The 10,421-nt window shown below is 43.5% G+C and overlaps 2 protein-coding genes across 5 annotated transcripts in view; both read right to left on the reverse strand.

The window, feature by feature from the left end:
* The window catches only part of pld2 (phospholipase D2), a 16,118-nt gene extending 11,282 nt beyond the window's left edge, over positions 1-4,836 (reverse strand). For all 4 annotated transcript variants that reach the window (XM_025065583.1, XM_017041807.2, XM_025065582.1 and 1 more), the window contains exons 1-6: positions 4,677-4,836; positions 1,615-1,771; positions 1,362-1,489; positions 767-909; positions 547-640; positions 88-153 (exon numbers count right to left, since the gene is read on the reverse strand). In XM_025065583.1, the coding sequence (XP_024921351.1) occupies positions 88-153; positions 547-640; positions 767-909; positions 1,362-1,489; positions 1,615-1,747 (564 nt within the window). In that variant the 5' untranslated portion in view covers positions 1,748-1,771; positions 4,677-4,836. The remainder of the gene's footprint in view (positions 1-87; positions 154-546; positions 641-766; positions 910-1,361; positions 1,490-1,614; positions 1,772-4,676) is intronic.
* A 1,554-nt stretch (positions 4,837-6,390) lies between these two features.
* Positions 6,391-10,421, reverse strand: part of chrne (cholinergic receptor, nicotinic, epsilon) — a 5,489-nt gene continuing 1,458 nt past the window's right edge. Inside the window, exons 2-12 of the mRNA XM_025065584.1 lie at positions 9,159-9,292; positions 8,964-9,008; positions 8,739-8,848; positions 8,492-8,647; positions 8,242-8,339; positions 7,953-8,153; positions 7,508-7,622; positions 7,188-7,302; positions 6,894-7,101; positions 6,688-6,821; positions 6,391-6,602 (exon numbers count right to left, since the gene is read on the reverse strand). Coding sequence (XP_024921352.1) covers positions 6,435-6,602; positions 6,688-6,821; positions 6,894-7,101; positions 7,188-7,302; positions 7,508-7,622; positions 7,953-8,153; positions 8,242-8,339; positions 8,492-8,647; positions 8,739-8,848; positions 8,964-9,008; positions 9,159-9,292 — 1,484 coding nt within the window. The 3' untranslated portion in view covers positions 6,391-6,434. The remainder of the gene's footprint in view (positions 6,603-6,687; positions 6,822-6,893; positions 7,102-7,187; positions 7,303-7,507; positions 7,623-7,952; positions 8,154-8,241; positions 8,340-8,491; positions 8,648-8,738; positions 8,849-8,963; positions 9,009-9,158; positions 9,293-10,421) is intronic.

Genomic DNA, 10,421 nt, shown 5'->3' on the forward strand with positions numbered 1-10,421 from the left:
CAGTCAGAACACAGTCAGAACACAGTCAGAACACTCAGCCAGACGTCTTTTCTGTCATTCATTCTCTGTGCGTTGCGTTGGCGTCACCATGCTGTGATCATTCCTACAGAAGGCGTTCTCCAGCAGACCGTTCAGGTACTCCTCCAAGTATTTCTAAAGTAAAAAAACAAGATATAAAAGTACACAGAAAAAACACAAAGGTGTGAGCGATTCTTTGGTTTAATATTTAAAAAACCTTAACTTCAACCAACATCACTTTACGTCTTCTTTCACGACATTTGTGTTCTTTAATTATTATTATTTCATTCATATATTTATATATGTATAAATATATATAATTATTTTATCTTTAAAAAAATAGAAATGACGAAACACTATATATGCACATATATATATATATTACAAAAATATATTCAGATAGACACATATGTTTGAATATATAGAGAGAGATATATGTATAAATATATGTTTCATACATACATAGATTTATACAATTTGACATTTCATACAGTGTGAACTCTGACTGTTTCGTCTCCTCTTTCGTACCATTTTACTGGACGTCCTCCTGGTTCGCTCTGTCCCGTGAAGACTGGGCATCTCCTCGGTCATGCCCCTCAGCTGCTGACGCTCCTTCGCAAATCTGTGAGAGATGATTTGAATAAACAAAGCAGTCAAGGCTGGAGGAAAAAAAATCTGAATATGGAAAAAAAATTCAGCCTGGGACAGTGACGGAGCAGAGAGAGGATGGTGTGAAGGTTACACCCACCGTCCCAGGGGCAGCAGGTGGATCATCATCCTGTGCTTGTAAAGGTCTCGGTGCAGCTCCTGGAAATGTTTGTATTTCCTCTTCACTGTCCAGTGGAAGTGACCGTGTGTTAGCCTCACGGTGTACAGGGTACCTACACGCACCTGAGGGAGAGCGGCAACCATCGTCATCATCGTCGTCATCATCATCAAAAACAAACACTGTCAAAAACAGACTTTCTGGAATTTAAATGAAAACATATCAAAATGCAAAACTTTTATTGTTGTGTTATTTCTGGGCTAACTACTTAGCTTTGGAGTCATGTTTAGCTATTTTTGTATTTCTTTTATGGTGAATTGTATATGCTATCCTTTTAGCATTTAGCTAAAACATTTTGGTTATACTTTTAGAAATGTTTGGATGTGACGGGGCATCTTTAACTAACGACTTATCTCCGTGATTTGCTTTTGACTTTTGTTTGTTTCATAAAAAAAAACATGTATTTTTACTGGTTAACAAGTGTTTAAGTTTGGGTTGGACCTACAGGAACCTTTGACACAACAATAAGGTGAAATGATTCTGTACTTGTCACCGTGGTCTTCGTCACCAAGGTTACCTTTGATCGAGTCGTGTACTTCTCTGTGTTGTCCACTTTACACGTGACAGGGACGCCGGGCATCAGGTACGGGACGCCCGTCTCCTTCATGTCAGGAAGATGATGCACGGTCAGGAACGGGCGTCCATCTGTGAGTGACCAGGTGACCATCATTAATCAGAGTTGTACATCATCATCATCATCATCATCATCATCATCATCGTCATCATCGTCATCTGATCTGGCATTTCAGCTGTGCTCTGAGTTCTCCTACCGCTGCTGGACATGAGGCCGTCCAACTCATCAGGACTCAGGCTGTAGATGTCACGTGAGAAGCGTCTTCTCCCCAGTGTGTCCGCCGCTGAGGTCTCGGTCACCGCCTCGATCACTTCCTCTGGACTGGCCATCGTGGAGGCGCTCTACTGCCCCGCCTGGTGTGAGAAACACATTTGGACCAGAGTCCAGTCAGAATCTATTTAACATTTATCTACGATCAGATGAACCGACCAATCAAAACCAAATCACCTGACTGTGAGTCGGCCAATTACAGCCCTAACCTCTGAGGCTGTCCCGTTACCTTTTGTCTAAACCAATATGAGTATTTTCCTTGCCGATACCAAGTACTGACATCGATATTTTTTTTAGGTTGAGGAGCAAAAAACCTGCAGTAGTTTCTTCTCGTTATCAAAAAGATATTTTCATCGAGACTAGTCCTGGTCATAAAGTAAACAATAAATTAGAATTCAGGCAATTGTTGACTTTCTAAAAGGGTGAATAATAAAAGTTTTGTCCCAGTGTGGATGGAGGAGTACAGCTCCAATGACCAGTGAGTGCTGAGCGCTGTGAGAACGTCAAACTTAAAGACACGTCAGAGAAATAAGTAGTAAAAAAAAAAAAATCCCATACACTTTAGAAAAGGCCTGTGAATCTGAACGGCCTCTTAGCAACAGCAGCTCTGTGTTAGCATGCAGGCTACACTGAAGGCTAATGTTAGCAACACAACAGCTAGTGGATTAGGGAGCAGCAGCAGGACTAACACGGCGAGGCGTTCACCGTCACAGTCGTCTTTCCACCGTCAGATGGGACGACACGCCGATGGAGGGGACTAGAACCAACACACTACAGCCGTCACACACCACAGCCGTCACACACTACAGCCGTCTTATGTGTGTACAGTATATAGTTGATGAGGTCATTAACAATAGGACACATGAGAAGTCAGGGCAGTGAGCATAAAGGGCGTGGCATGTAGATGTGTTCATGTTTTCCGATGTAATGAGGAACTGTGTGTGTGTGAGTGTGTGTGTGTGTAAATAGTAACCACAGTGATTGCTCTCATCAGTGGTTCAAAAACCCATCCTTAGAAAGAGGAACTGCCCCCGGTTCTTGCCCCACTCAATACTGTTTTTTTTTTTTTTTTAATTGACCACAACTAGAATTTTTAATCTGTGTCTTAGAATCTCTGAGAAACTAGAACTGAAAAATGATGGAAGTCTTTGTTTGGACAAAAACACAGCAGTTCAGAGACTTCACTGACTCCAGTGTCATCACTCAGGCTTTAGACTGACTGAGACAGGGTGTGGTCAGTGTCAACAACCCTGTCCCCTCACTGATCTCTGTCTTATTTATGACATAAACAAACCTGACGGTCGCTGCCGTAAAAGTCTTTATGGTCGGACTTTATCTCCACCTGGACGTGAACGGGATTCAATCAAACACCATTTCACAGGCTTTAGACTGGGTTTACAACTGATCTATGTTAGAATACTGACTGAAGAGCCTGATAATGGGACTGATCTATTCATCCAGAGTCTATGTTCCAGACAGGTGTGTGTGTGTGTGTGTTTGTGTGTGTGTGGTGTCATGGAAGCAGCGATTGTTCTCCGTTTCAGTCGCTAATATTTACATTGGATTTTATTTTATGTTTACAAAAACTACAAAAACTCTTGAGCAAAAATAATTTAGCATTATTTTAACAATAAATGACAAATATATGTGTTATTTGTTACAGATACAGATAAGTCTGAGCCAGGTGATGAGGAAGACTGGTCAGATTGGTGGAGCCCTAGTTTGACCCACATGGGCAGAAAATGTGTCGTTGCTGTAAGAGTCTGTTACAGCCTAGGTTTCAACACTGAGTTCAGTTCAGTTCAGTTCTGTTCAGTTCAGTTCAGTTCAGTTTCTGCAAAGCTTGGTCTTCACACATCACTGTGGTGGAGGGGTAAATAAAACCCACATTGTGTGTGTGTGTTTTAACTGGACTTTGGAACATGTACGCAGTGACGGGAGAACATCCTGAAAAGAACAAAGCTGTGACTGATGACCACATATATGTGTCATGGAAGCAGCGACTCTGCAGGATGGACAAAAAAAAAACCCCAAAAAAAACCACAATCACCACTAAAACAACAGTGTCTGCACAGCAAGATCTTTATCTGAGGTCTGACCTGGGCTCCGTGCTGGATATATGTCACATATATATATATACACAAATATATGTCACATATATACAAGGATATATATTTCTAGATTTATATTTATATATGTATACATACATATAAATATATATACATATATAAAAATATGTCACATATATAGAAATATATATTTATATATAGACAACTATATATATCCTTACATATATATTTGTATATATATACACATATATACATATATATAAATATATATATTTGTATATATGCATATATGTATACTTACATATATGTATAGATATATATATATATATATATTTTACTTCTGCTTTTGTCTCTCACTGTAACCCAAATTTTAAAATTCAAAAACTACTGGTAAATATAAAAAGGTAAACATATACATGTAACAACAACACGAGCCTTCACTTCTGTACACTGTACCTTTAAACATTTGGGAACAGACACTTTTTTGGCCCGTCTGTGATTCGACAGATAATGGATGTTGGATTTAATTTGCTCCACCGGAAACGTGAACATCAACAAAACCGAATCTCCTCCACTGTGAAGAACCACTGACAGAACACACACCGGATGTCACTGAATGTGACGCTGGCCGTGAATTTGCTAAAAGCTAAGTTTTTGTTTTTTTTGGTGTGCGTGGTCTCCACCCCGTTCCCCGGTTTCCTACAGCAGCTGCTCCGCCACATTCCACAGAAAGAAAAAATAAATAAAAAGACATAAATAAAACACAACTCTACGCCGTAAATGTCTCGTGAACAGACGTCAGTCCGTGTTTTAAACACAGACGGTGGAATTGTGCATCTGTACGCGACACACGTACTTACACAGACAACAGACGGTGTGTGTGTGGGAAAAAAAGTTTGTGGTTAAACCAACAACTCACCGACAGTTTACTTGCCGTCACGGCTCCTCGGCAGCTGCTGCTAATCAACACTCGAGGCCGAAAAACTGGGAGATTTAACGGAAATAATCCATCGCAATTCACACTCACGTACGTTCTTGGCGGTCGAGGAGAGTTGGTGAATTCATTCCCTGTAGGTGATGCACAAGCCCCGCCCTCTCCCTCTCTCTCTCTCCCTCCCACTCTCTCTCTCTCTCTCTCTCTCACCCCTGCGTCTTCAAATGGAGTAAAAAAAAAAAAACACATACGACTTTTTTTACATGGAAAATACAAAGTCAAATATTTAAATTATGCGAATAAATAGCCATCAGTGTGACAGCAAAAAATATATTAGACTCAAAACCTGCAACGTGACACCGAGACACGGGCCGTAACCTGTATTTTGAAGAGAATGGTAGGTTCGAATCCCGCTTATATGGCTGTATATATGTTGAGCTAGCAGCAAAATATACCAATCAAACGCAGATTTTTTTTTTCTTTTTTTAAATTAGAAAACAAAAAAAGTGAATGGTAAAATACAGAAAATAATTAAAATCTTTTTAAGTGTATTTTTTTTAAATGAATGAGCAGATATAAAAAAATATTTCTTCAAAAGATAGTTGATTAATTACTAATTATTAAATACGCATAGCATCTTCCGGCCAGGGGTTGGCGCTGTTTACAAACTGTCTGCGTTGGTGTGTTATAGATTCAAACCACACGATGGCAGTCAATCACACTGAAATAAACCTGATGGGTATTTCAAATTAAAACGCAGACCGGAAGTGTACATGTTGTGTGTGTAATGTAGTTTTTAATGTGTTTATATATTTTAAAATAATTATAATATTTTTTAGATGAATTACATTAGAATAATATGAATCAGTAAAACCTTCTCTGTACAATGAAATAGCACCGCAACCAGAACTTCACTCTGGGAACCACTAGAGGGAGGAGGGGGTTCAGTAACTGTGTCCCACCATATTTAAAGTCATGATCCAGAGAATAAAATATTTATTTATAAACTTGACACAATATTCCTGCGGGCCGTCTACAGTCAACACCCTCTGATAAATAAGTCATAGTAAGAAGAATAAGGCTTTGATTCAGAGCCGGCTGCTCCGGTTACATGCTTTATAAGACATGGTACATGCAGGTCAACTGATCCAGACTTAAGTAGAAGTGGGTAGAAGAGAAAGGAGTTCGCCGACCGACCGCCTCTGACTGCTCTACACCACTGTTTGTTTTCACAGTGCCATTCAAAAAATCATACAAAATAACGTACAAAGGTCATTGGTTCAGTAAAAATGAGTTGTCACAGCATGAGGATGAAAGGTTTTTGACTTTTTTTTTTTTTTTTGCGTTACAGTAAGTCACATCGGTGAGTACAAAACCGACAGGTAGTATTTGTTTTTGTACCTCCATCCATACGAAACAAAAACAAAAAAAATAAGAACCCTACTATATAGACTTGATCCACACATTAAGTTCATTCATAAAAATATGCATGAATGAATCTGCATATCTGAAGGAAAGCCCTCAGCTGCACGGACAACTGAAACAGGCCTGAGGACGAGAGGAGACGCGGCCGTGACGTCACTGCTGCTGCTCAGACTCTGGAGTCCAGAGGCAGAAAACTCCGCCTGGTGGAGAAGCATGAGGTAAAGTGACCGATGGAAGAGAGTGAGCAGATTCTTCCTAACGCTCCTATCGCCTGGTGGAAAAGCATGAGGTAAAGTGAGCAGATTCTTCCTAACGCTCCTATGTCGGAACATATTTTTTGCTCTCGCCAGGAAAGGGAAAGTCCGGTGCCCGATTGAAGTGTCCCGTTAGGAAGATGCCCACGGTGCCGACGATGAAGAGGAGGATGGCGGCCCAGAAACACACCTTGTCGATCATCTTCCCGATCAGCACCCAGCTCTCGATTTCCTTAACGTGAGGAACGACAGAGCAGTGAGCGGGAGAGGGAAAATCAGGATCAGAGCTGAAATCAGGGCGTGAAGGTAGAACTCACCGACCCGATGATGTTCCTCTGCCTCGTGCTCTCGGCGATGAAGTTACAGGCGTCCACGCACTGTTTGATCTCAGGGGCGGCCTGGGCCAAGCTCTTGTACAGGTTAGCTGTGCCGCTCACGTCCATGTTGTCCACTGAGAGACAGGAGAGGAAAATGTTCAGAGAAAAAAAACTGCAGCGTTGACGTGAATTAAAGGACGTCCTACCAATGGAGCGCGTGAGGCCGTGTCTCTCTCTCTGTTTGTCGAACATCATTTCACTGCGCGGCTGCTTCATCACGTACTCCTCGGCTCGCTGCATCAGGCCGAAGGAGCTGCGCCGACGCTCTCGGACTCCGTTGACCTCCGTGGTGACCTCGCTGTCGTCCACCAGCGGAGACAGGCCCAGGAAGCGGGGCACGATCTCAAGGAACACCTTGGTGGAGACAAGAGTGCTGTTGATTGGCCAGGTACAGTCACATGACCGCTGATCAGTGACTCTGTGACGCTGACGGTTCTCACATGTTTGATGCTGTGGGACATGGTGTGAGTGCTGGGGCTGCGCAGGGAGATGTTCAGCACCACGATCTGATTGGTTGCGATGAGGGTAGTGACACACATGACGAAGATCAAGTACCTGGAGGGAGGGGCGAGGAAGGAGGGGTGAGGAAGGAGGGGGGGTAGATATATGCTGAAATGAGCTTAAGAAGAAGAAGAAGAAGAAGAAAAAAAAGAAGAAGAAGAAGAAGAAAAAGAAGAAGAAGAAGAGGAAGAAGAAAAAGAAGAGGAAGAAGAAAACGAATCAACATGTGCAGAGATCAGCAGAAAACACACTGACTCACTTTCCAATGAGCGGGACAGAGAGAGACGTCTCCGGGACTTTCTGAGCAATAAGGAAGAGGAAGACAGTCTGAGCCAAGAGCACAGAGATGGCCGTGGTCAACTTCTGCCCCCCGGCTGTGAGAAAAGGAAAAACAGTGAACAGAGTTTCAGAAAAATCTCTGCAGGACCACAAAGTCAACAACAAACAGCGTCAGGCCGCGTTTGGAGCGCTCTCATCTCATTAACCCTGTCAGTGCCGTCCACGTGTACAGCAGAGGCCATTCACACTGACGTTCACACCTACAGTCAGTTGAGAGTGAATGACTGATCTGGAGTAAACTGTTCTATTCATTCATTTTTGTTCAAACTTATGCCACAAACACGACAGTGTCGACGGTTTCTACGGCCAGAACGACGTCATTGAGATAAGGATGTAGTCGACCTGACAACTGTCCGTCCACTGACCCTGTGCAGGTAGGAAGTAGGCCAAGACGACCAGCGAGGAGATGAGGGAGCAGGGCATGATGATGTTGATGATGTAGAAGAGCGGCTTCCTCTGGATGACCAGGTTGAAGAGGATCTCCTGGTACTCCAGGTCATCGGGGGAGTAGCGTTTGTTGATCATCTTCCTGGCAGGTCGGTGGACGATGGCCCACTCGCCGTTCTCTGAAGAGGGAAAACACGGGAACAGTGTGTCAACAGTTGTCGATCTCAGCGCGAGGACCGGACCGGGTCTGGACCCGCTGTGCTGCACCTGTGAAGGCCTGGGGGTCGATGTCCACCCACTCGATGGTGCCTCCTTCATCCACAGCCAGGATGAGGTCCACTTCTTTGGCACTGTAGGTCTGGGACCTGGGCCGGGGTCAGAGCAGAAGGCGGGGTGAGAAGAGGTAACGTCAAACAGTCAGCAGATGTCACTAACGTGTCACCGAGGCGACGGCGACGGCGACCGGGCGGTAACACACCGGTGTCACCGAGGCGACGGCGACCGGGCGGTAACACACCTGAAGGCCAGGGTGCAGTTCTGGTAATCAAAGGGGAAGTAGGTGATCTCGATGGCACACGTGCTGCGGTAGATGGCCGGGGGCAGCCAGTAGATCCAGCCCGTGTTGCTGATCAGCACGTTGGCGTAGTAGGCCACGCCAAAGTTTCCATCAATGCTGCGGAGAAGGAGGACAGACGACGGCGGGTCACGTTGGCGTCCGTGAACAAACATGGCTGTGCGGTTGTTTTGTTTTGTTCTCGACTCACTTGTTTTCCAGGACGATGTCCGGCAGCCACACGGTGTGACAGGGGACACGGATTACACTGATGCCGTAGTGGTCCGAGGTGTTCCAGACCAGACGGTGGTCGGACCATTGCTGTTGGCGACAGTGAAGAAAAGAGAATTCATCGTCACGTGACGTCACGTCACGATGATAGAAAACAAAGAAGGGCTGAACTGGAATTCTAGAAAATTCTTTAAAAAAAACTCACAATCTCCAGCCACACGTTGGTGGTGAGGGTCTCCTCTTTCTCATTCTGTAAGACAGGAACAGTAAGAATCACTGACCCCTGGGTTGACCCACTGACCCCAGTGTAATATGATTGGTTCTCAGCTCTCAGTTACAACAACAGCAACATTTTATTTTATCTTATTTTTTACAGCAGACCAGAGGAGTGAAGCCTGACCAGAGAGATGAGGTTGGTGAGGGTCAGCTTGATCTGGACCTGCACCTGGTCTACAGGGTGGACCACGGGTCGAATGTTCTTGTTGTAGTTTTTGAACAAGTTCCTGATCAGCTGTGTCTCCTCATTCCCCTGCACTGCACAAAAAGAGGGAGAAAAACAAACTGTTTCTTGTTTTCTGTGTTTGAGGTCATTGAAATTGTTAAAAAAAAAAAAGTTAAAATATAAATTGGTTCAGGAATAACTGTAAAATAGCTACAAATTAAAAATTAAAAATTAAAAATTTCAAAAATTTCAAAAATTAAAAATTAAAAATTAAAAATTAAAAATTAAAAATTAAAAATTAAAAATTAAAAATTAAAAATTAAAAATTAAAAATTAAAAATTAAAAATTAAAAATTAAAAATTAAAAATTAAAAATTAAAAATTAAAAATTAAAAATTAAAAATTAAAAATTAAAAATTAAAAAGTGTACTGTACTGAAGTGTAATGTTCTATAATTTTTGGCCTTTATCATGCCATTACTGTCAGTGTGAAAACAAGGTGACATCAGTGTGGCGTGGTCATGTGACCGTTCTTGGCTGAAATCAGAAAGGTGAAGGTTCTGTTCCAGCTCTCTCGGCCTCTCTCCCTCCCAGCTGTCACCGCCCGCGGCTCAGGTTACGCAGCAGCTGAAGAACTCTAAACTTGGACTTTAAGTCACCGTCAGGTCATCTACAATAATCATCAACATCTGCCAGGGAGCAGGAACGCAACACGACAGGAAGTGGGTCTGCGGTTGAATCTGGAGGGCAGACGGACCACAGACCTGACCCTCAGTTGAACGTGGTACTGCAGTAGTCCAGCACTGGTGTACGAGGTGACACAGGTCACAGTGACAGTGTGGGCGGAGCTACACAGAATCTCAAGATTTAGTCAGATTAGAAATGATCACCTCAGCTGTTGACACCAGGAGAGGACGGACACCTGAGGGTCACAGATATGTGAACAAGACCCTGACGGAGACCCGCCTGTGTCCAAGCCTGGGGACCGCCCACAGATTACACCTGGCATCGAACCTCTCTGCGTCTGTACGAACGCGGACGCCACATGTTGAACACCTTCAGCGCAGGAGTTCACTAAACACTCATGTCACATGAATCTTTAAATCCCTCTGACACCGTAAAGCACTTTCCAGGATCTGAGCGTGTGCACAGAGAACGGTGTTTTGAAATGGACACCGATCCAAGCTCATCACCGCCGCCGTCGCCGCCGCCGCCGCCCTCA

The sequence above is a fragment of the Cynoglossus semilaevis genome, chromosome 19 (assembly GCF_000523025.1).
Source record: "Cynoglossus semilaevis isolate Cse_v1.0 chromosome 19, Cse_v1.0, whole genome shotgun sequence".
In the NCBI taxonomy this organism is placed as follows: Eukaryota; Metazoa; Chordata; class Actinopteri; order Pleuronectiformes; family Cynoglossidae; genus Cynoglossus; species Cynoglossus semilaevis.